The sequence below is a fragment of the Camelus dromedarius genome, chromosome 17 (assembly GCF_036321535.1).
Source record: "Camelus dromedarius isolate mCamDro1 chromosome 17, mCamDro1.pat, whole genome shotgun sequence".
In the NCBI taxonomy this organism is placed as follows: domain Eukaryota; kingdom Metazoa; phylum Chordata; class Mammalia; order Artiodactyla; family Camelidae; genus Camelus; species Camelus dromedarius.
In genome coordinates, this window is record NC_087452.1 from 1,727,008 (window position 1) to 1,751,065 (window position 24,058).

At 56.4% G+C, this 24,058-nt stretch overlaps 1 protein-coding gene across 1 annotated transcript; it reads right to left on the reverse strand.

The window, feature by feature from the left end:
* Nucleotides 1-553: 553 nt before the first annotated feature.
* Nucleotides 554-23,930, reverse strand: COPG1 (COPI coat complex subunit gamma 1). Its single transcript, XM_031471049.2, has 24 exons — nt 23,779-23,930; nt 22,824-22,876; nt 22,272-22,352; nt 21,936-22,007; nt 21,681-21,760; nt 20,510-20,585; nt 20,144-20,236; nt 19,663-19,749; nt 18,418-18,575; nt 18,190-18,323; nt 16,322-16,389; nt 15,942-16,130; nt 13,856-13,951; nt 11,656-11,899; nt 10,901-10,976; nt 9,837-9,940; nt 9,370-9,495; nt 9,047-9,115; nt 6,377-6,519; nt 5,894-6,065; nt 5,156-5,253; nt 3,088-3,226; nt 2,740-2,838; nt 554-1,024 (listed from the first exon to the last, which is right to left on the reverse strand). The coding sequence occupies exons 1-24, from the start codon at nt 23,813-23,815 to the stop codon at nt 894-896; spliced, it is 2,625 nt and encodes an 874-aa protein (XP_031326909.2). The 5' UTR covers nt 23,816-23,930; the 3' UTR covers nt 554-893.
* Between the last annotated feature and the right edge of the window lie 128 nt (nt 23,931-24,058).

Genomic DNA, 24,058 nt, shown 5'->3' on the forward strand with positions numbered 1-24,058 from the left:
TCTCAAAGTTCAGTGGGCACCAGCACACTTTCCAGGGCCCTCACCACTCCCCTCCCCGGCCCCCGACCCCCAAATCTAAATCTGTAAGGGTGAGGCCGAGATTTTTTTAAAACAGATTTTGTACCTCAGCCACAAAACTGTCAAAACCACCTGGCTTGAGTTTAAAAGCCCAGCTGCGGTGGCCTCTGAGACAGCTCCCCTGGGACTTAAGCCAGGGGTTTCTGCTCTCGGGGGCTGGTCCTCCAGCAGGGAAATCCCCCTGCACGCTCCACCCAAGATCTGACGCTAGGGAACAGCCAGGCAATCCACCCAAACCCTCTGATCGCCTAGAAGAGGAGGGTGATTTAGGTGCACAAATCCAACACCTGCTGTCATTCCCTCGGCAAACCTGCACCACTTCAGCTCCCGGGCCTGCGGCTCAGACAGGACCCTGCCTCATGGCAGGTGGTGGCCAAAGGGCTGTGGGCGCAGAGTGGATGGAGCGGGTGTTCTTGTGGCAGAGGAGCCCGAGCCCCTAGGCACGCACAAGTCTGCCGAAGCAGCACTCACTCAATAAACACATGCTGATTTATTTATAGGGATCAGATGGTTTCTTAGGGGATAAATTCGACAGGTGCTGCGAGAACTTTATTCATTTGCGATGTCCCTCCCCTGGCAGGCAAGGCAGCAAGTTTGAGGACAAGCGAAAATCATCCCCTATTTAAAAAGTGACCCCTAGCAGTCTTGGGGTGGGGGTTAAATTAAAAAAACAAAAACAAAAAGCCCTCAAGGATTCCTAATTGCTTTTGAATACATAGGCTTGGAAAGGAGTTTCCACCGGGTTCAGGAGGAAGGCGCGACTCCTGCATAGTGTTGGGGGAAGGGCAGGAGCAGAGCCTGTGCAGGCCGTCCTCTTAGCCCACAGACGCCAAGACAATGTCTACTGGCAGCTCCTCTGAACTTCTGGCTGTCACCTGCATTGTCACCGTGTCCAAAAGCAGCAGCCGGGAGCGCACCAGGATGTCATGACCACCCCGGAACACGCCTAGAAGGGGAGAGAGGACAGGTGGGTAAGGCAGACAGGGGCTGTGAGCTAGGCTGGGGGTGGAGGTGGGGGTGTGCTTGCAACAGCTGATGGAGGCAGCTCTGGGGGAGTGGAATGGGAGGGGCCTGGAAGCAGGAGAGCTGGCTGAAATCCCCAAGGCCCTGGGCATGTCACTCTGCCTCTCTGAGCTGCAGCATCCTCCATGATCTCAGTAGATACCATTCTACTAACCATATTTCGAGCTTCTGCCAAGCTCAAATGAGTTAATGGACATACATGGCTTGTGCCTGATGTCACAGAGGCTCTCACATGTGTTGGCCCAATCTAAGAGCACAGAGGAAGGGACAGCCCCACCATGACAAAACCGCAGAGCAGATGTCTGCAACACCCAGGGGACCGGGTCACCTCACTGTGGCCAGAAAGGCTGGGCTTAGGGGGCTGTCAGCTGTGAGCAGGGCACTGAAGCAGAGCAACTTCCCCACCCTGTTTATAAACACTCAGAAAAAATTTTTTTCCGTTTGTTCACTGTTTTAGGTGTGATGAACTTTTAGAGAAGCATAGAGATCAGAAATGTTTACATATAAAATGTCTAAACATAGAACCTGGGGGTGGACAGTGAGCAGGGCTATCGGTGCTGTCTGCTGTCGACACTGGGGCATGAGCGCGGGGGGCTGATTCTGTGTATGTTTGAAAACTTCCATGAGAAGTGCTTAAAATCCCATTCCTGTTAGAAAAGTCCAGTGAGCCCGGAAGAAAATTAGACACAGGATATGAGAACAATTCACAGAAAAGCAAACACAAGTGGCACTGTGCATCTGAGCAGGTGCTTAACTTCATTCAATATACGAGAAATGCAAAATAAACCTGCACGGAGCCTCCACTCTTCACACCTGGCAAACATCGTACCACCAAGTTTGATAACACGCTGTGCTGTCCAGAGTGTGGGAGGAAAGGCGCACAATTCCTATGGAAGGCAACTGGAAATATTTACCAAAATGGAAAATGCACTTTGTCTTGGTAACGCCTAGGGAAACCTACCCTACAAATACCCTCGGTGCCCATATGCAAAGTGAAGTGTGTGCGTCTGCGTGTCTGTATGTAATCATTCACTGCGGCATAGTTTGTAAGAGCAGAAGACTGGAACAATCTACATGTCCACCAGAATCCGATCCACCCACATAATGGAACAGCAGTCAGCTGCACACAAGAATGAGCGCTGTTTGGGATGATAAAAATGCTCTTGGAGGGAGAGCAGAGCTCAGTGGTAGAGGGTGTACTTAGCATGCACATGGTCCTCTAAAAATAAACAAATAAATAAATAACCCTCTCCCCCCACCAAAAAAGAATGAGGAAGCTCTGAGTAGTGATACGGAAGATCTCCAAGATGCAGTCAAGTGAATAACAAAGTGCAGTGTATACACCACTTGTATATAAACATCTGCGTTAAAAAACGGAAATGTGTACGCATTTGCTTTTACATCCATATGATCAGAGGAAGCATATACTGGTGTCCTTTGTGCCATGAGTCTGGTTGCCTGCTGGAAGGGGAATGGAGTCATTAGCAGCCAGGGCTGGGAGGGAGACAGCCCAATGCAGGTCTCTTTAGGCCTCGTGGAGTTGGACACTGTGAATTCTGAATCCCCGAGTTCCCAGAGGGAGCCCTCAGCCCAGGATGCAGTGGCTCCAGGCCCTGCCCACCCAGAAACACTGCTTACCAGCCAGGAGCAGCGTGTGGGTGTTCTTGTTATCCGGCACTTTGTCTGACCTCTCACAAGGGTGCATTCCTAAGAACTTCACAATATTGCCCACAGCCTCTGTAGGGAGAAACCCCAGTGTCATTAAGCCACTTATCTTGCCCCGCTTTGTGCCACCACCACTCCCCCATCCCCTAGCCCCACTCTGAGCAGCTTTTAATGACGTGGCATCTGAAGTACCTACTCTGGACACAGCCCTGGATCTTTGGGGGCATTGGGGGCAGGGATGGGGAACAGAGAGGAGCACTTTGACAGCGGCCAAGGGCCTTGAAAGGCAAGCAAGCTGGAAACAGCAACTCCTGGATTTACCTTCAAGTGTCTTGATGGTGGACAAGGTGAATGTTTCCTCCTTCTCGAACTCGTCCCCTACCTCATCCCAGGCAGCTTCAAAGTTCACCTTCATGACCTTTTGGATGTGATCAGCTATCGTGACTTCCAGATCTTCCAGCTGGGGAGACAGAGGTGCCCATCAGGCACACTCCTCCAGGGCAGACTCCCTGCTCCACACACCTCTGAACCTCTGCTCTGACCCCGCCACCCACCCCTTCCTGCAGCGTGTTAGGCTGGAGCTTGCCAGGCACTGAGCAGCGTGCTGGGCTCAGGGGACAGGCAGCAACTTGACTGGCTGTCTGTCCCCAAGGTGCTCACAGCCAAGCGGTGACCTTTCAGCAGATGCACCCTGGCCCAAGTACAGTCGTCCCTGAGTATCTATGGGGACTGGTCCCAGGACCCCCCCAGACCAAAATCTCTGACACTCAAGTCCTTTATGTAAAATGGTGCAGCATTTGCACTTAACCCACGCATACTTTCTCTTTTCTTTCTTTCTTCCTTCCTTTCTTTCTTTCTTTCTCTTTCTTTCTTTCCTTTTCTTTTCTTCCTTCCTTCCTTGAGTAAAGGCAGATTTACTCAGAGATATACTGAAAGGCAGGAGAAAGGCCACGAGGTGTGGGGGTTGGGTGCTCAGATTAAAAGTAGATACACACTCCATAGACAGAGTGTGGGCCGTCTCTGAATGAATGGAAAGAGAGTGGCCCCCACGCATACTTTAAATCCTCTCTAGATTACTTGTAATACCTAATACAACGTAACTGTTATGTAAATTATTGTAAAAACTAAGCAAATGATATATAAACAGTTGCCTTGTGCAGCAAATTCAAGTTTCCCTTTTTGGAATTTCCTGGAAATCCACCCCCAACCCAACTCCAAATATTTTCAATCTGTGATTGGCTGAATCCATGGATGCAGAACCATGGATACAGAGGACCCTCGGCCCTCACCTTGGGGTGTCAGCTATGAGATGACATCCCTCTAAAACCTGCCTAGAGTCAGGGCCTGATCGGATGGGAGGGAGTGCTCATGGGCCTGCCTCCTGTGACTCAGCAGACGTCGCCCCCCCCCCCCCAGCTGTGACCTCCCTGGGCCTGTCACGTAAGACTGCCCCGCCCTGGACTGACGTCCATAGAGGACCCCCATCCGTTTACCCTTCACTGAGCCCCTACTCGGGTGCGTGTAAGGTGTCGGCATGCAGGACACGGCTCCCACAGCAGAAGACATGCCTCAGACCCCGCACCCCAGGCAGCTCAGTCGGCCGCAGGGCAGTGCCCAGGAAGGCCCCTCCTCAGCAATGGGTCTAGGAGGACACAAGTGGCCACCGCTGTTTTCCAGCCACTGCCCCTCTAGTCGTGAGGGCTCTAACAGTCTCCGCCCCAGGCTGGGCACCCAGGTCTGCGCTCAGATGGCCCTGAGCCACTGCCCGGGGCACTCGGTCCCACTGAAGCTCAGACAGCTGGAACCGGAAGGGCCTGAATACATGCAAGCATAGAAGGACTGCCCAGCAGATACAGACTGACCCCATTTCTCTAGAAAGCAATTTGACAATATGAATCAATAAGTCTTAAATCATGCTTAGCCTTTGACCAAATTATTTGACTTCTTGGAATCTATCCTAAGAAGATAGCCTGAAATGCAGATAAAAATTTGCACTCAAAGGGATGTTCAACGTAGTATTTAAAAACAGTGAAAATTTGGAATCACAAAGGCCCAATGTTAAAGGAATGTATGGTCAAGTGAAGTTATGCTATGTCAATAGAAGGGAGTATGTTAAAGTCATTAAAAATTGTGTTTATGAAAAAAAAAACATGTTTATGAAGTGCTTGTAATGACACAGGAAACGACGCTGCGGTTTTCAGTGGGCACGGCAAGGTCTGTACTGCACGGAATAACCTCCGACACAGCTCCGCTCCCCGCGGCACTCCCCAAGGGCCACGGGCAGCGCTTTCCTGTGTGTTTATACTGCGTTTTTCTATTCCCCACTCCAGCATGAAAACGCTTCCAGGCCGGCTGTCCACGCCGGCAGCCTCCTCGCCCAGCCTCTTACCACGTACTCGTCCTCATAGCCTTCCTCGTCGGTCTCCCCAGTGGTGGGGTCGCAGTCCTTGACAGTGAACTTCATCATGCAGCTGAACGTGCAGGCCACTGTGGGGTGGGGAGGCCGGGCGGTCGGGCGCGTCCTCCACGGGCGGGCGGCCAAGGCCCACACCCCTGGCCCCCGCTGCATTCTCACCAGCGGCACCTAACCCCCAGCCCCACACGTCTGGACCGGGGGCTCCAGCTGGGAGAGGGCCGGAGAGCCAGGTCCCGGCCTGAGACGCGCCCCCACGGGGAAGGAAGGGGAGGGCACAGGTGCTGCAGGCTGGCTACATCCACAGAGACCCTCCTGGGCCTGGGAAAAGTGCCCAGTTCTCTGGGAGGAGGGGACCTGGGACCTCCCGCGCCTGCGCTTCCTCTGTGCTCACTCACGGGACAGTGACAGGGTCTGGTCTGAAGACCAGACGGACCCGGCTCCGCCTCATGCCAGCCACGTGGCCTCAAGAAGCCCTTTAACCCACATCTGAGTCTCCTCCTCTAAGACTAGGGACAGCGGTGCTGCGCCCTCGGGTCTACAAGGAGGAAGTGAGACCATGTGGGGAAAGCCCCGGGGGTTCAGCCATTCTCTCTCTTCTCCTCCTCAGGACTCATGTCAAGGAGCTGAAGCTCCGGCAGGAGACAAACAGCTGGCACCGAGCTGCCCACCCCACCCCGATCGACCCCAGGGTGGTCCCCGCAGAGGGCTCACCGGCGGTGGGGTCCTCCTTGGGCAGGGCCACCAGCGTGTAGCAGGTCCCGGGCTGGTTGTAGGGTAGGCTCCGGGCGGGCACGTAGCACAGCACCTCACAGGCCTCAGTGGGTTCCATCTGCACCGTGACGTTCTCCAGGGTCTGGTCATTGAGTGTGTTCGTGCAGTCAAACTGGACCAGGGAGGAGAGGGGCTGCTCAGATGCTGCTCTGGCCCCAACCTGCTGCAGAGGAGGAGCTGGGGGTCCTCCCTCTCACCCAGGGGCCACACTGACTCCTGGCCCAGTCCCCCTCCCAGGCTCCCAGTCTCTGCGCTAAAACTCAGGAGCCAGAGGGATCCTGGGTCAAGGATGCGAGACATGTGGCTGCCGGTGACAGATCTGTCTTCAGGCTGAGCTCCAATTTCTCAATGTGGGGGAGCCAGGACCCCATGGGACCGTTCCTAGGGCCCAGGCCCCCGCAGAGCCTCAGCCTCCCGGCTCACCTGGAACACCATGTGCTCAGTGAAGGTGTGTTTGGTGCAGCGGACGACATACTCGGTCTCTGACTCAGTGAGGGCCACGGGCTCAGGCGAGGACTTGAAGAGGGGCCCCAGCCCCTGGAACTCAGGCACTGCCGCCAATTGCTCTGAAACCCACAGGCCACATGGTCACTCAGTCCCAGACCAACCTGTGCTCCTGATCAATCCTCACGCCCAGTCCTCAAGGTCCACTGGTGATTTCCTGAATACACACAAGCACTCGCTCATCTCCCTGACTCCGCTCGTGCCATACAAGCACAATGGGCGCCCTCCTCCCCACTGCCCTCAGAAGGCGTCAGAAGCAGCCAACGGACTGGGAGGCCCCAGAATCCTAGGTCTAATCCATCTGGAGACTCCCTCAACTTTAGGAGCTCAGCAAAGATTCTTAAGAGAAGATGGAGATTAGGAAAAGACTAAGAGGAGATGAATGCTGTTACAACCAGAGGACCGGGCAGGAGAACAGATCAATCTCAGACGTGTTAAGACAAGCGGCTAAAAAGGAGATGCTTCAGATTCAGAGTGTTGCAGAAAACCCAACCTAGTGTGGATGGTGTGCGTCCGGTAAGGCCCCAGGCAGCGTTCCTCAAACTGTGGTCATGAATCACCTGCAGCAGAACCACCCGGTTGGGAGGGCTGGTGGAAAACTCAGATTCTTGGACCCTCCCCAGATCTGCTCTACTGAAATCTCTGGTTCGGGACCAAGGAATCTGCATTTCTAACACTTCTTCTCAGATGACTTTGATGTCTACTGATGTTTTGAAGATCACCACTCTTAAGATTTTCAACTTGTCTTCCCAGGTAAATTGAACTCTTTAAGGACGAGAACTGCGCCCTGAGGCCGGGGATGACATTCTGCCCCGGACTCAGTAGGGACTCAATTCACATTTCAGGGATAGAGCAAGAAAGTAGGCATTTTTATTATTTTGCTTTCTCCCACAACGAAGAGGCAGCCTGTGTGACTGTGCCAGCCCTCTACAGCCTGAAGGACCTTATCTGATGAAGGTGCAGGCAAGAAAACGCCCAGAAAGAGGCAGCTTGGGTATCAGGAGGAACACTCGGGCCACCATGACCATCAGCCACCAGTGCTTTTCCACGGGTTCCGTTTCATTGGGCGTTAAATTTCCAGACCCTTATTACCCGGGGGAAGTCCACTAGTATTAATGCCTCTGAGCTGCAGACTCTTCCTCAATAAAACAGACACAATAATCTTGTTCCCAGGGTTGTAGTGAAGATAAATGAGGCAATAAATGTCAAGGTCTAGCAGGGTCTCTGGAACTTAACATGTGATCAATACAAGTTAGGCTTTGAGAAACTGTCTACAAAAGGAATTGAGACCCTTGAAGAGGCTCAGAAGGCGTCTACCTCGGAGGGTGCAGCACAATGGTCCATGTGCACGAGCGAATGCCCGGAACCTGAGAATATGTTCCCTCACTTTGCAGATGTGATTTTATTTACTTCTTTATTTTTTAGAGGAGGTGCTGGGGATTGAACCCAGGACCTCCTGCATACTACATACAAGCTCTACCACTTGAGAGGGAGGCAGGAGGGTCAGAGCCAGAGAGACGTGGAAAGCCTTTGCAGCTGGCTTTGAAGGTGGAGGAAGGGGCCTCTAGGTGAGGCACGCAGGCGCCCTCGGAAACCAGGGAAGAAGGCGAGTGGACAAACCCCCTCCGAGCCTCCAGAGGGAGTGCAGCACTGTCAACACAGCAAAACCCACTTCGGATTTCTGACCTCAGAACAAGATCATAAATCCGTGTGACGCTGAGCCACTAAGTCCGTGGTCATCTGTGGCAGCAGCAAGGGAGAACTGACACAGAAGGAAAGTTCCAGGTTAGAAGGAGCCCAGCCGGCTCAGGATCCTAGTTCTGGGAAATGTGAGAGAGAGTATGCTGAGAGAAGACAAGATTCTGGAACGGAAAGGAAAAGGTGGGACTTAATGTCCGTCGGCAACAGTCGGGAGCCTACCTGAGTCAGGAAGGCACTGTGGAGGCGCTGCGACAGGCAACAGAAAGACAGACCATGTGGAGAACCGCGCAGAGCTACGGAGAGAGGTGATGAGCCCCAGGGCCCGGGGGTGCTTCACAGGGGCCAGCAGACACGTGCCAGTGCTTGAAGGTAGGAATTCAGTGGATAACATGGTCTGACAACTCGACGCACAGCCTCTCCCCGTGAAAAATGCCAGAGCAGAGGGGCAGACGAAAACCCAGACAGAACCCTGCACGGCAAGGTGGATGGAGCACGTCTGGAACCCAGGAGGAAGTACCGGTACGTCTGGACCCAGCAGTGCGGACCCAGACACGCTGAACTGGCCTGGCTCCGGGGCCCAAGCCCTCAGAGCCGGGGCCGGAAGGCAGCTCGGAGCCAGTCGGATCTGGATCTCAATTCCAGTCGCCCTACTTCCTCACTTCCTTGCTGTGCAAATTCGGGCAAATCACTTTCTCTCTCTGGACATCCAAATCCTCAAATACCAAATGGACCCAATACCCTCCATCTGCGGGTCAAGCACGCTGGCCGAATACTCCGAGGGCCCAGCGCTCAGGAGAGACCCGAACGGCGGCAGGTCTTCCTCTGAACCCTGGGAGAGAGCCCGAACCCGGCCGCGGCCCCGGGAGCCCCCCCAGCAGCTCTGCTCACCCTGGAAGATCTCCTGCCGGGTGGCTGCCACCTTCTCAGGCTGCTTGGCTGCGGTGATGGGGGTGCTTTCTGCAGGAACAAATAACGCGTGGTGACCAGCAACTCCAGTAACAGGCCAGGGTGGCGTCAGCCATGGTGCTGTTACCTAGGGATTATAATTTCCACCCCCGGGGAGCGTGAAGTACAGAGCACGTGAGAGAGTGTGCGAACGTGCCTTCACTTCCTGGAGCCAGCGGCACAGGGGCAATCCCCTCCTCCCGGCACAGCCCCGTCCATCCCCGGCAGGCACAGTGGCTTTGCAGGGCCACGGCGGTGTCACTCACCTGCTCTTGGCTCTGCCGTGGGCGCGGTGGCCAGGGGCACAGACTTGAGGTCGAAAGGCTTTTCTGATGGTTCCAGAGTGTACTGCTGCAGCGCCCTCTCCAGACCAGGGATGGACACGGTCAGACCTGGAGGCCAGCGGGAGGCTGAGGGCCTGTGGTCTTACCCCTGAGCCTCTGCCTTCCCCCGACACCCTCCGTCACAGGACTGGCGTGGGGAGTCGGGGGGCATGGGACAGAGACTGATCAAGGGCAAAGTACTGAGAAAATGGGGGTTTATGTCGACGACTAGCATTTCACTCCACTGGGCCATTTCCACCCGCACGGCTGTGAACCGCAGGGCCCAGGGTCTCCTGAGATCACAGTGCTGCCTGAAAGCCAGCCCAGAGCTTCCCGCCTCAGACTTGCCCTGCCCAAGGAGGGGGCGCGGCACTCGGCAGGCCAGGGTCAGGACGGCAGGGGAGACGCACCGTTCAGGATGTAGCCTGCATTAAGGGCCTTCTGCTTCTGCTCCAGGACGTTGAGATAGAAGGTGGCTCGGTCCCTCACCTCATTGTCATCGTCCATCACGCACCTGCGGCCAGAACACAAGGTCCTACTGACGGGGGCCCCACAGGGCTAGGGGTGCTGCAGGGCTTCACCAGAGGGTGGTGAGAGGAAGCAGGTCTCTTAAAGCTCAGCCCCCAGATATGGTGCCTGGGCTTCTAACCAACAGGTGGTGGCCACATTCATATTCCCTGCACCCTCTCCCTAGGGCTCACCCAGCGAAGGGGGCGACCTCCCGTGTCCCAGAGCACACGTCAAAGAAGAACTTAACCTGGCCCAGTAACTGCACTCCTAGGTACACACCCAGGACAACCGAGAACCCGTCACACACAGACTCGTGCACACGTGTTCACAGCCGCACTGTTCACAACGGCCAGAGTAGAAAGCTGATGAATGGACAAACAGACCGTGGTCTGGCCCTACAATGAAATACTATTTGGCCATAAAAAGGAACAAGGTGCTGGCACCAGTTACAACGTGGATGGACCCCGGAAACATTGTGAAGGACACATGAAATGTGACACAGAGCACGACTGTGCTGTCACGAACAGTCCAAAACAGACAACTCAGAGGCTGAGGTGGGTCAGGGTTAGGGTCAGTGACCAGGGCAGGGGGCGGGGGTGTCGGTGGTGACTACTGATGGGCACACCATTTCTTTTTGGGGTGACAATAATGTTTTAAACTAAGCTTGTGGTGATGGTTGTACAACTCTGTGAATACACTAAAAATCATCATGTTATACACTTTTAACGATGCATGGTATGTTTGTGAGCTGTATCTCAATAAAGCTATTTTTAGAAAAAGAACAACTCAAGTTAACAATGGTCACGTCTGGGCGGTGGGATTTTTGCATGATGTTGTTTTTCAGACTTTCATTTTCTACAATCGATAGTGGTGTATCACCCCCCCCCCCTTTTAGTTAGAGACATAGCAACGCTGCCGGGCCCGAGGGAGCACTGCTGTCCGTCGGGCCCAGGCTCGCACTCACCGCTTCAGCAGCACCAGGATACTGGGTAACATCTCCTCATTCTGCGCCCCAAACTTGGCCAGAGCACTCACAGCGCCTGCATTTAGCAAGTAAGTGTGATTCACCTCCAGTGCTCCGAATGGGTCATCCAGAGCCCAGCAGTCCAGAACCGGGAGGCCCTGCCCACCACCCCGGCAGCGACTCCCCGCCTCCCATGGGGAAGGCAGCCCTGCTCTCGGGTCCCAGGGGCCCTTTCCAGCATTAACTCTGATGAGGCACGGAGCTGCCCTCCTCAGTTCACAGTTACGCATCACACGACTATGAGTGAGAAGATGAGCTATTACTTAATGAGTAACGACCGCTGAAGGAGGAAAATCTGTCTCGAGGAGGCACCAGTTAATTAAAAATAAAATTAAGAATGTGACGGTTGCCCATCGAATTGTACACTCATTTAAGAGTGAGCTTTATAGTATGTGAATTGCATAACTTAATAAAGGTATTATTAAAAAAACAAAAACTAAACACGCAGAAAGATAAAGTTAAACAGCAATACATAGTGAAACTTAAAAACAAACAAATCAATAAAACAAATGAGGTTAAGGACCACTCCACCAGGTGACACCCACACATCTAAGACCCTTCCCACAACTTCACAAAATGCTGAGCTTGCGCAGCCAGAGCACCGGGTGCCCCTGTCTCCAGGGAGCTCAGCCCCTCTGCTGGGGGCTCTGCTCCAGAGCCGGCCAGGAGCCCAGGGCAGCCTTCCTCAGACCCACCTGCCCGGACCTCCTCGTGCTCCAAGACCACCCGGTTGTAGATGAAGCGGATGTACTTGGACGGGTTGTTGGTCTTGGGCCCCTCCTGGCCCAGGAGGTGCAGGATGCGTGTGGCCAGCACCGTGAACTCGCAGTCCTCGATGAACTCGCACAGGTGTGACAGCCCAGTCTCCTTGCTCTCCGAGTTCTCCTCAATGATGCTGATGATGCAGTCCACAATGGCCCGCTTGTACTCGAAGCCGCCCTGCAGCGGGGGCGGGGAGGGGAGCTGAGCAAGGAGGCCACTTGCTTCACACACGAATGAGCGCGGAGGCCCAGGCCCAGTGGTCCAGGTGCAGACCTAGGGGCCCAGGCCTGGCTCTCTGGGCCTCTACCTCTGTTTTGTGTAAAACAAAAAGCTAAGGCTGAGTCCTCGCTGGGGCGTTTCCAGTCCTAACAGTAGATGGTTTAATAGGAAACTTCTGGGTCTTAATTTTCTTCCCATCTTTGAGATAAAGGCAGAGTGGGTGGTGCAGGTGCTGGGAGGGGGAGCAGGCAGCTCGTGTTTACAGGATCAGGTCTAGTTTTGCAGGATGAAAAAGTTCTGGAGATTAACTGCACACCAATGTGAATATACTTAACACTGTTGACCTCTACACTGAAAAACAGTTAATACGATGAATTTTCTGTCATGTATTTTATGAAGATTAAAAAAAAAAGACTGAATGGGCCAGTGGAGGAGCAAAAGACCTCGGGCCAAATCTACACGCTGCTACTTAGAGACTTAAGAACAGAAGTGGCAGCTGAGACGCCCTCAGGTGCCAGGCAGGTAACCTGGCCACACACAACAGACTGGATGGGGGTGAGCAGGGACAGTGCCTGTCCTGTCTGAAGAGTGACGTCACGCCGCCGCCTCGTGTGGCCCGGTCTTAGAAGTTCTTCAAGAGAAACTGGAAATCTACTGTGGTGGCAAACAATGGCTACTAATTCAAAACGTTAAAAACCCGTACAATCCAAGTAAAACTTGTCTGTGGGCCCAACCTGGCCCCTGTTCTCAGGTCAGCTTGTTTTCCGGCTGCAGTAAGTTACCTCCCTTGTCTGAGCCTCAGGCACCTTGACGGAAGGATGGTTAGCGTGCTCAGCCAACAGGTGATCCTGAACAACGGACACGCCCTGTGAGTGGCACCGCGTGTGTGTGCACGCGCACACCTCCCAGGGCTGTGGTGTGGGCGCACAGACCGGGGTCGGCCTCAGCCCTGCAGCCTGCCCGCTGGGTGCCGTGAGCTCGGAGCAATGGCGGCAAGGTGCTGCCAGCGGCTGCTGGACCGGCGGCTGCCGAGGGGCCTGAGTGCTGGGCTCTGATGGGGGAAGCCCTCATGCTTCACTCACACGGACCCACGTCTTGTCCTGGGAGGCAGGGAGGCCCGGGAGGACGCCAGGGGCTGTGCGCCTCACAGACCCAGACTCAGACCTTGGCTCAGAGCCCTGATTTTTAAAGGGAGAAAAAAATGTTTACAAAGCCTGTGATGATGGTCACAAGATCGAGGACACTACGATGTCCCCACAGAGCCGGCTGTCAGCCCTAACCCCCATTCCTCCTCCTGCTCCCTTCTGACGTTCCTGCAAACCCTAAAGACGCCCACTGCAACGGTTCCTCTAGTCTTGGCCCAGGGGCCGGGCTGGGACTGGGGCTGGGGCAAAGGTCCACCAGGTATCTGGGGACCAAATCCACTCCAAGAAACTGCTTTTCCGCCTCTGAGTTAACCAGTTTTGTTGAGACCACCAAGAAAGGGGAAACAAGTGAATCACTAACTCATGTCAGGAACAAAAATAGAACCAATGTCACACCATTTTCCTCAGTTTCCCAAGAAACCACCCTGGAGCTCCTGGTTGGCCCAAATATTTCTATGTGAGATGACACCAGACGGAATTCAGTTTCCCACCTTCGGCACAAGCATCGCCTCGGGGCACCTGCTGGCTCTTTAAAGGTAGGGCAGTGTGTCGTTATCGTTATTACTGTCATCACCAGGCACTGGTGCGTGTTTATACTGTCGGTCCATGAGCAGTTTAAAGGGCCGTGGGCACCAGGAAACTCGGCCGGCTGACAGGTTGAGCTGGGTACACCCAACAACAGGCTCTGGGCTCCAAACAGGGCTTGGAGCCAGCAGCCAGGCCACTGCCTGCTCAGGAGACCTGGCGTGTCCCGAGGGCCCCCGCTCACCTCTTCACGCAGCATGGAGAACAGGAAGTTCATCAGGACGGCGTGTTTGCGAGGGTACTTCTGACACAGAGCACTGATGGCCTGGACGACCACCACCTGGGCCAAACAGACACACGTGAGCAGAAGCCCCTGCCCCCAGGCTCAGGTTACTGCGCTCACGGAGTGGCCACGGAGTCCCTCCTTGGGCAGGGCCAGGGCGAGGAGACGCGAGGACCTAAGTCCCCGGCCTGCCCCGGGCAGGGCACCAGGCACAGCACCTCAAAGCCCCTGATCCAGGCTTTGGTGCCCCCGACTCTGCTTTTCGACTCAGATCTCAAGGCAAGTCAACAAGGCCCGCACCATCCCACGGGCCCCACTCCTCCACCAGCGGTGACTCCCACCCTCAGCTGTCCTCACTCAGGCTGCCGCCTGGTCCTCCAGCCCTGGCCCTCTTCTCTTCTCTCACAGTCTCTTCGGCAATCCTACCTCCTCCCATGGTTTTAACCACCTCTTCTAGGCCACTGACTCCCAAATCTCCGTCTCTGCTCTGAGTTCAAGACCAGTGTTTCCAAATGTCCTTCACGGAACTCCATGTGGCACCCACGGTCACCTCAGACACGGCCCGGCTGCCATCACCATCACCACCTTCCCTCTTCCCTCATCCAAGACCTGACCCTCGCCCCCCTCCCCAGACTCACCCACAGCGCTGCCATCAACCCCAACTAGAAACGGAGTCAGCGCTGACCGCGTTTCCTCTCCCAGCCTTCGCACCACGCCCCGACACCCAGCTCTGCTCCTTGCAGAGCCCTCAAAGCGCCCTCCTCTCCTACCTCCCCTGCCTGGAGGTGCCACTGCCTCTTCCGAGCAAAGCCGCACTCCAGCTGCCCCTCCAGCTGCCCCAGAAGGATCTAACATGCAAGCCTCCCAGTGTCACTTTACAAAGTACTCATTCCCACAGCCCGCAGCAGTTTCTCTCTGCCCGCTTTGTGTAATCCACGCCACAAAACTTACCACACTATTTATCATCAGTCATGTTACTATCTGCCCGGAATAACTCTCTAAAAACATGCTACATGGTCCGTTTATGTAACAACTGTGAAATAATATAATCACAGAGACTGAACAGGGGCTAAGGGCTGGGGAGGAGGGAATAGGCGTGGCTCTGCAGGGCAGGTGACACAAGGGAGCTGTGGTGATGGTGTAGCTGAGTACCTGGTACCTTGACTGTGCTGGCAGTTTTGCAAGGCTACACGGTGCGACAAAGACGAGGTTTCGGGAGGAGGGTACAGCTCAGTGGGAGAGTGCATGTCTAATATGCATGAGGTCCTCCATTAAATAAACAAACAAACAAACAAACCTAATAACCTCCTCCCCCGCCAAACAAAAACGAAAACAGTGTAGTTTCTCACACACACAGGCACACATCCACGTGTAACTGGTGAATTAACTACGGACGTGCCCATGCTGGTTGACACTGTCCTGTGGTGGTGCAGGAACTGGAGGAGGGAGCTGGGGGAGGAGTGCACGGGAATTTAGTCCATTTCTTTGCAACCTTCTGCAAACCATTTAAAAATAAAAGTTTAAAAGGTACTACTGAAAAACCTAGTATCTTCCTTAAAAGCACAACTCTGCCACGCCCCTCCAGGCCCCACGTGCTCTAGGCCCCGCCTGCTCTGACTTCACCGCTGGTCCCAGTGCTGCTGCGTCCCCACCTCCAGCATCTTCCCCGAGGCTGGCTCATGGCCCAGGACAGGCTCTTCCTAGGAACCTCTCCTGCACCTGCTTTCTTTGCTGCACCGGCAGCGTCTGAGACTCCGCCATCCTCTCACTTGTGTGCGCGCTTCTGCCCTCTCCTCACCAGCACGCGAGCTCCACGAGGGCAGGTAGGACCTGTCCTGTGCGCCGCTACGTCCCCTCTTCTGAGAGCCCTACACAGTACACCGCCGGCACACGGGCAACACTTCAGGACCCGATAAAGGGGTCTGGGAGCTCCCGGCCTTGCTGCAAAGAACACCACGGACAAAGGCCAGACCAGGCACCGCACGCATCAATCTCCACAAGTCCTCCACCCAACCAGCCCTCAGGTCCCCTGGCCCGGGGCGGGCACCTTGAACTCATCCGAGATCTCGGACATGAAGGAGGAGATCTGCTTCATGAGGCGGTCGATGCTGCCCTCGCTGCCCGTCTTGAGGAGCGTGGTGATGGCCAGCGTGGCGATGCTGCGGTTCGAGTCCGTAACCAGGTTCTCCAGGTCCAGGTTACAGGCTGTCACCGCTGACGGATGCTTCATGGCAACCTATCTTGGAAGGAAAGAGATGGAGAGGACAGGCACAGGAATGCAGGCCTCCCGCCAGAACTTCAGACAAGCTCATGTCACCCCCCTGGAGAAAAGAGTCCGACCAGGGCTGCACCTTCCATGGGGTAGGGGCTCAAAGCCACTTCCAGGGGTCCCAGGACAGCCCCTCATCCCGCCAACCCCACACTCACCTTGTTGAGGGTGCGGACGGCGGCGTAACGGAGCGCGGCCTTGGGGGAGCTGCAGAACAGCTGGAGCACTGCGGGGACACAGACGCCACGTGCCAGACCGCCCTCTACTGAGTGGCTGGGGAAACCCAGGGCCTCCCAGGGTGCCTGCGAGGGCTCTCAGTCGGCTCAGACCCAAACCCTGTGCTTGACTTGTTTCCCTGCTGGCACCTCCACTTCAGCTGAGGAAGAGCCATCCTCCCCCCGGGCACCTGAGCCAAGAGCAGAGGGCTTATGAGGGCCCACGTTCCCACGGGTGAGCACCTGCGGCCTCGTCTGAGTGGCCCCCACTGGTACGAGGCAGCTACTGTCACCACCCCGTCTTTAACAGGCACAGGCTGAGGCACAAAGGGGCAAAGCAACCGAAGGGACTCTGGCCCAGCAGCCGGGAGGCGGCAGAACCAGGACGATGTCCAGGATTGCCTGTACCTGAAGCCCGAGCGCTGAACCTACACCCCCCACCACCACGTGAAGCCATCTCCCACCTCTCCCCAGGGGGCGTACAGACACCAGCAGAGCCCTGGGTCCCCGCAGGACCACCGCCTCGGGCCCCGTTCCCGTCCCTGGGAGGCCCCCAAGCTGGGGGTGGGCTCTGCACGCGCTCGCTGAGCTGCTCTCCGCAGCACCCCCGTCCCTTTCCTTGTAACCTGGCTTGTATTCTCTGACATGTTTTCAGCACTTACTCATGTTTTCCTTAAAATCACCCTTATTTAGAAAGCTGCCTGTTAACTTGACGTTCAGCATCCTAGAGACACAGGAAATGTAATGAGAATGAACGCTTAGCTCACTGAATGGATTCATTTACCGTTCAGCTCTTTTGCTTTTGTCTCTGAGAAGGAAGGCAGACTTCGCTCTCCAAACGAGAGCCCCGCCTCTCTGCCTGACCAGGTTCACAGCCCTCCTGCGCAGAATACTGGAAGAACAGGAGGCCCGGTCACGCCTAACACCTGCAGCCTGACCTCCCCCGCGGAGAGTCCTGGCTTCCGTTGTGCGTGTCCTTCTGGGGCGGCCGCCCCTTCTCTCCCACTCCATGCATCTGGACAGCCTCTCCTCATCTCACCTCTCAACACCCCCGCTTCCCAGCACCAACCACTGAGCCCAGCACCCCATGCTCGCTACTCTGACATCCAGGGAGGGCTCAACATGCAGCACACGGTCCTGCGCGACAAGGCACTGAGGACTCAGCAAGGGGACCGGCAACAGCTCAGACAACCGCCCAGAGCACCGCCACTGCGCTCTGAGCTGCCAGGCGTTGTTCGAAGCCGTCTGTGCCAATGACTCAAGTCTATTGCCGGCCATAACCCCAGGGAATGGGTGCGGTGACCACCCCTCCCTGCAGCGTGGAGAGGACAGCTGACTGGCCCAGGCTCATCCGGCAGCTGAGACAGGGCCAGGACTCCCACCCTGGCTACCAAGGTCACAGGCTGACTGGCCCTCTGTACCGATCTTTCTCCTTCCCTGGAGATGGCTCAGGCCCAAGGGACCACACCCTGGCTTTAAATGCGGAGTTCCTCCACTGGGCCCTCGTTATGGCCAGCCAGCTGGCAGACTGCAGGGCACATTTGAACCTCGCCTCTGCCACTCGCCAGTGCTCCGGCCTCTGTCGTGTAAGACGGAGCTAAGGGCGCCCCATCCCCCAAATGAGACCCATGTGGGAGGCCCAGGCACGAGCCTGGCACAGAGCAGGTGCTTCCTGGGAACGCATTCCCTCTCTTAACCCTTGACTGTGGCTGATTCGGAGGAATTTCTGTTCTTTCCCACAACCCCTGGCCCAGGACCTACATCCCCGGAGGCAGGGCCGTGTGGGGCTGGGGTGCAGGACGTCCGGTCACCTGACACGGCTGGGGCCAGCTCCTTGGCGCTGCAGCCTGGCAGGTTGACGATGGCCGAGGCGGCTTCATACACCACCATCTCGTGCTTGTTGCGCAGGCAGCTCTCAATGGAGTCAAAGAGCGGGCTGTCACGGCTACGGAACAACAGGCAGCAGGAGGAGGCTGGGCAGGCCCAGCCCAGGGCGGGAAGGGCAGGGAAGCCTCAGTGGGCCGCCAACAGAGACTTACCTGCCATCCTCCTCCTCCAGCTGCCGGCTGGCCACGCGGATCATCATGCAGTAGGCGAAGGGGGACTTGAGGCCATGCCGCGTGAACTTGCTGATCATCTTGCTGACGGCCAGGCGGTCATTCTTCCGCACGTGGTACAGGAGCCCCAGCGCGTGGTACTGGAGGACAGGAGAGGGCAGAAGGACAAGGCACGTGAGGCCGGGGCCCCTGCCACGCGGCCCTGGAGGCCACACGTCCCTCTGGGCTTCCGCCTCGTCATCTCTAAGATGGACGTCCTGGTGGCTTCCTCGCGGAGACTGAAGGCAGCACCCAGCAAGCCACCTGAGTGTCTGCAGTTCCCGGCCGCCCCCCGAGTTCAGCGAGGGCCTGACGGGCAGCAGCCTGAGTACGGGGGCGGGGAGCCTGCAGACGCCCAGAGACGGAAGAACTGGGGGAGAGCGCACGTCTTCCGGCCAGAAAGAGAAAGTGGGAGCTGGGCCTTGGGCGGGGACCCGTGTGGTAAGGCGCCGGGCAGGCCTGAGACCTCACGGCTACCTCCACTGATGGGCCAGAGGGCTCAAGGCTGACACTGGCAAAATGAGACGCACAGAGCTACCTTTTGTCCCTCTGCTCTTTGCTGATTCCTCACCAGAGGGGCATCTGACGGCTTTCTACATGGGGAGCTTCCCTGACGCTGGAACGTGTTCGAGGAGCCACAGCTGGCCCCAGAGACGAGACCCAGCACACAGGGAGCCGGAAGGTAGGTGCCAGACGGGCAGAGGCTACAGGTGCTCTCAGTTCATCCTCACAGCTTTGTGAGCAGGGCCTTTCATTCCCATTTTACCGACAAGGAAACTGAGACTCATGGAGATAAAGGGACTCCTGGCCGAGGTCAGTGAAGAGCTAAGCAGGTCAAAGTCCTACCAGGATGCTCCCAGGGATCGCCAACAAAGCTAGCTGGGAAACAGCCCTCTGCCTGCCAGGGCCGGGTCCGCCACATCACACTCCCCAAACAGTACTCGACTGGTTGCCAAAACCCTCGAATATTCTGGTATCAGCTGGTAAAGTCTCCAGCCCAACTTCCCCTGCAACTGGTGTCCTGCATGCCCTCCCCAAACCCCCTGAGCCTCCCCACAATGACAAAAGGAGCAAACTCCGCTCCAGCCAAGGCCACCAGGATCTCCCTGGTGAGCATCCATCCTGCCCAGCCACTGCTGAGCCACCTGCCTCAGAGTCTCAAATGCCACTGCTCCATTCACAGCTCACCTGGACCATGATGTTGTCGCTGGATGCCGCCTCCTGGGCCTCATTCACCCAGCGCTTGACCACATCGAAGCTGCACTTCAGCAGGTGCTGTGGGCGCAGGGCTCGTTAAGGGGGGCAGGCAGGATGCTTCCCCACTGCACCTCCTGGCCCCACCCACAGTCCCAAGTGCTCCAGAGCTTCCCTCAGACGCCGTCCCCCATCCTCCGAGAAGGCTCCCACCCTCACTCTATCCACCACGGCAGATCTCCACCAGGCCTAAACTCCAAAAAGCTGTCACCCCACAGGAAGGGCCAAGGTTGTCCAACTGGCCCCTCAGTCAACCCCAAGTTCCCCGCGCGCTCTTCACTGGGAAGGGGTGGGACTCTCAGATCAAGGGATACAAAACTTCTGTTTCCCTTTTGGACAGTGACTCTGCTATTTCTTCAATTTCCCAATCTGCTCCCTGCCCCAGCCCCGGAGGGCCCCGGCCTCCGCTACACACCAGGGAAGACACCAGGGCAGAGCTGGAGACGCTGGGCACCTTGTCCACGATGGCCTGCTTCATGTAGCGCTCAATGGCCTGCAGCATGGTGCTCTGCGGGGACAAGGATGGGGTGGGAAGGGACCCCGTCAATCCCCGCCACCCTCAGGAGCGTGGGTGACTGGGTGTGGAGGAGTGAGGGCCAGGAGGGAGGAAGCAGACGTGTTTACTGGGTTCTGGCTCCCCTCCTGCCCCCATCACCTGGCTTGGGGCTTTGCCCAGGACCCCGGCAGGAAGACTAGGAGTAGAAACAACCTAAAGCAAAGGATGAGACCCAGAGGCAACTGAGCCGGGAGAGTGGGGGCAGCCTGGGGGCAGCCGACTCACGTCAGTGATCTGGCAGAGGGCGCGCACGGCCGGGCCCCGGTAGTTGTCTTCCTTCCCGGTCATGTCCTTCGTCAGGCTGCGGGGGAGGAGGCGCTGTCCTCACGCAGGGGCAGGAGCCAGAGGCAGGCCTGCCGCCCCCAGCCCACGCCCGCCCGCCCCCTCCAGCTCCGGTCACCACACGAGGATCCTGACTAGCATCCTCTCTGTGTTCTTAAACCTTCCGAGCCAAACACCACACAGCAGCCAGAGGGGTCTATGTAAAACTCAATGTTGACTTTATAAAACTCCCTTCCTTCGACGAAAACATCCCCGAGGCCTCCTCCCGCCAGCACCACCAAGCACAAACTCCTTAACAGAGACGTCCCCAGGCAGGCCTGGCGCTCTCCCCGCTCCAGGGCTGCTGATTCCTGTGCCTGGAACCCTGCCCTCGCCTCCATCCCTGTCCTGCGATTTCCACTTATCCTCCAGGACCCACTCAGATAGTTCCAGAAGGCCTTTCCTGATCCGAATGCAAGTAGGATATCGCTCTGGTCTGCTCTGACAGACGTCGCTTTCCTAATGCCTGTCCGCCAGGTTGTTTGTAAATTCTGAGCTGCAGAGGCCACGTCGGCTGTGCTCGCTGCTCTGTTCCCAGAGTTACACTCAGGGGCTCGTAGACAATAAATACTATCTAAAGGAACCTACACATAAATGTGTAACATTCCCCAAACTGTGGCAGGAAGAAATAAGAGAACTGAGCCCAGATCTGACGGTCAGGGATTATATTTCAGTTACGTCTGCACCCTGAATCACTCAGCCTAATACTCAGCGAGCAGACCAGCATTCAGGGAGAGAGTCTGCACGCCCTGCACACCCTCCGCATCCATTGTCCCTGTGTTCTCGCTGGTCCTTGTGACAGTTCCCGGCTGGCTTGGCTGACTAAGAGGAATCAAAGGGAGGAAGGCTTTGTGCCTAGGTTAAGGCCAGAGAACTAAAGGGCAAACCGCCCCCTTTGGAGGCTGCCATGGGGGGAGGGCAGAGGTGGGGGCGGGCAGAGTAACTGAAGGACGAGGGAGACAGGAGAGGGAAGGACGAAAGAGCGCTGCTGGCAACAAGTCCAAGTCTCCTGACCTGGTGCTTGAGAAGACATGGCTTCTGTGGCGGTGGGCTCCACCACAGACCCAGGACTCACCTGCTGGTGACGATGATGACATCTTCTGCGATACAGGACATCTCCTTGATGGTCAAGTAGCACATCCGACGGAGGGTGGGCTGGGCGAAAGATGCGAAAAGCCCTCTGACCCTGGCTCAGCATGAGCTCCAAGGTTAGGGAAAGAACGCTCCAGTCGACACGGAGGCAGCCTCACGGGCTGGGCGGCTCCCCTTGGCCCTCCCTCTGCCCTGTCAGAGCTGCCCCCCAGGGGAGAGCCGGACTGGGGACACTTACGTCGTTCGACTGGAAGAGTTTGGTCATGGCAAAGAAGGCCTCGGTTGCTTCAGTGGTCCCCAGGTGCTCCCCCTGATTCAATCAAGAAAGAAGGCCCAGCGTGGGACAGACCAGCCAGAAGACTCCTCCCGCCACACCCGCCCAAGCCCTGACCCTCATTCCCTGCAGAGGCCCCAGCAAGGGCAACACATCAGAGTTGGATGCTGGGGGGCCCAGAGCTGAGCCACTGGCTACTACCACATTGGGGCTGTCAAGTAGCTTAAGGGCTATTTGACTTGTGCGCCCTCCCCCACATCCCAGCACCACTTTCCCCACCCGCAAGGTTCACCCCATTACCTGGTTTATGAGGTAAAGGATCTTGGTGAGGATGTGAGCACATTTCCGAGGGTTGATGGGAGTTTCATTAAACACACGTGCCTAAGAAGGGAACAAGGTCAATTCCTTCTGGCTCCGTTTATTTCCCTTTCATGACAACCCCCAAGCACATTCAAGATCTGAGAAGTCCCAGGGTAAATAAACGCATTTGCCCAATCTTAAATATTTTTTAATGTAGGTACTGGGAGATTGAACCCAGGACCTCGTGCAGGTTAAGCACACGTTCTACTACCGGGCTATATCCCCTCGCCTTGTTCTTTTCTTAATCGGTTAACAACTTCCGAAGTCTTCCCCAAGTATTAGCTAGGGACATGCTGACTTAGTGACTAACAGGTAGTTAGAAAACTCTTGTTAATTAACTGGAAGGAGAAACAAAGAACAACAAAAAGGTAAAAGCACAATGAACTCTCTCCAGGAATGGGTTTACGCCCTCCTGTTCTTAAAACCAGCACTTTGATGACACTGACTGAAAACATTTAATGTGGAAGAGATGGGGGAGCAAATGACACTTGCCTCCTGGAGGACTGAACTCTTCTCAAGGTGCTGGAACGGGTTGGAGCCTCCACCTACCATCAGAGAATAGAGACACCTGAGTACTGGCTGTGACCCTGAATTTCAAAACTCCCCAGACGGAGACAAGGGACAAATGTCCCTACTGTCGACCTATTCAAGTTCTAATTCCCACGAATGGGCAATCAAAGCTCTACAACCTGCAAACAGATCCTGCCAGTCTCCTGCAAGGTGTCCCTGTACCCCAAACCGCTCACAGTCACCCAGCAGCCCTGGTACAGTCCGTCTGTGCCCCTCATAGCATCATGTCTTGCATTCACTTATGCAACTGCTACTTAACTGAGTCCCTACAATGTGTGGGACCAGCATCTCCCAGGGATCAGGGTTTCTTCACATTAGAGATCACACTTGTAACTAATTACACGTGTGATTTTCTGACTGCTGTCTGTCTCCTGCGCTGTCTGTCAACATTCTGACATTCCCAGCTCAGGCATGGAGTGTCTCCCTTGTTCTCCTGCAACATCAGGGCACAGTTCGGTGCCTGACAGCAGTCATCACTCAATATGCGTTTGCTGGTTAAAGGAATAACAGTCAGGGTTCTCAGCCACAGAACGCTGGCTGCGCAGATTACGTCTAGCTTGGCCAGCGCCAACGCAGCCCCAGGGAACCCCCAGAGGAGCATCTGGCCAGGCCCTCTCCCCAGACAGAGGGGGAAGCTGAGGCCCCAGGAGGCTCGTGACCCGCCCAAGGTCACCCTGCGGATCGCGGTCTGAGCTCCCGAGGGAGCGGCAGTGGAGCATGCTCGTGCCCTCCGAGGCCTGCCGCTGACCAGCGGAGCCCTCCGCACGAGCCCCGGTACCCCCAGGGCCTCCGCCTCCGGTCACGACAGAGGTCCCGAAGGAGGCCTCCCGGCGAGGAAGCTGAGGGTCTGCGCGGGGGTCCGGCCTGGCCCCCTCACCCGACTCCTCGTCCTTCTTGTCGAATTTCTTCAGCATGGTGGTGCCGGCGGGGGCGCGAAGCAGCACCGGGAGCAGGACGGCGCGGCAGGCAGGGGCGGTCCGGCGGCGGTTCCGCACAGGCCACTTCCGGCCGGCCACGTCGCCCGGGGCTCTGCGCACGCGCACTCCGCGCTCCGCGCACATCCGGGCCGCGCCGCCGCGCCGGGCGTTAACCCCGTCCCTGCCGGGAGGGGCCTGCGGCCGTGCCCGGGTTAGAGTCCGGGCTTCACGCCCTCCTCT

What these genes read in the sequence shown, in the direction of transcription:
- COPG1 (XM_031471049.2), bottom strand. Translation starts at nt 23,815, where the DNA reads ATGCTGAAGAAATTCGACAAGAAGGACGAGGAGTCGG. An exon ending in GTCATCATCGTCACCAGCAG is followed by an intron (nt 20,586 to 21,680) that starts GTGAGTCCTGGG and finishes CCTCCCCCGCAG; the next exon opens with CCTGACGAAGGACATGACCG. An exon ending in CACGGCAGAGCCAAGAGCAG is followed by an intron (nt 9,116 to 9,369) that starts GTGAGTGACACC and finishes TTGTTCCTGCAG; the next exon opens with AAAGCACCCCCATCACCGCA.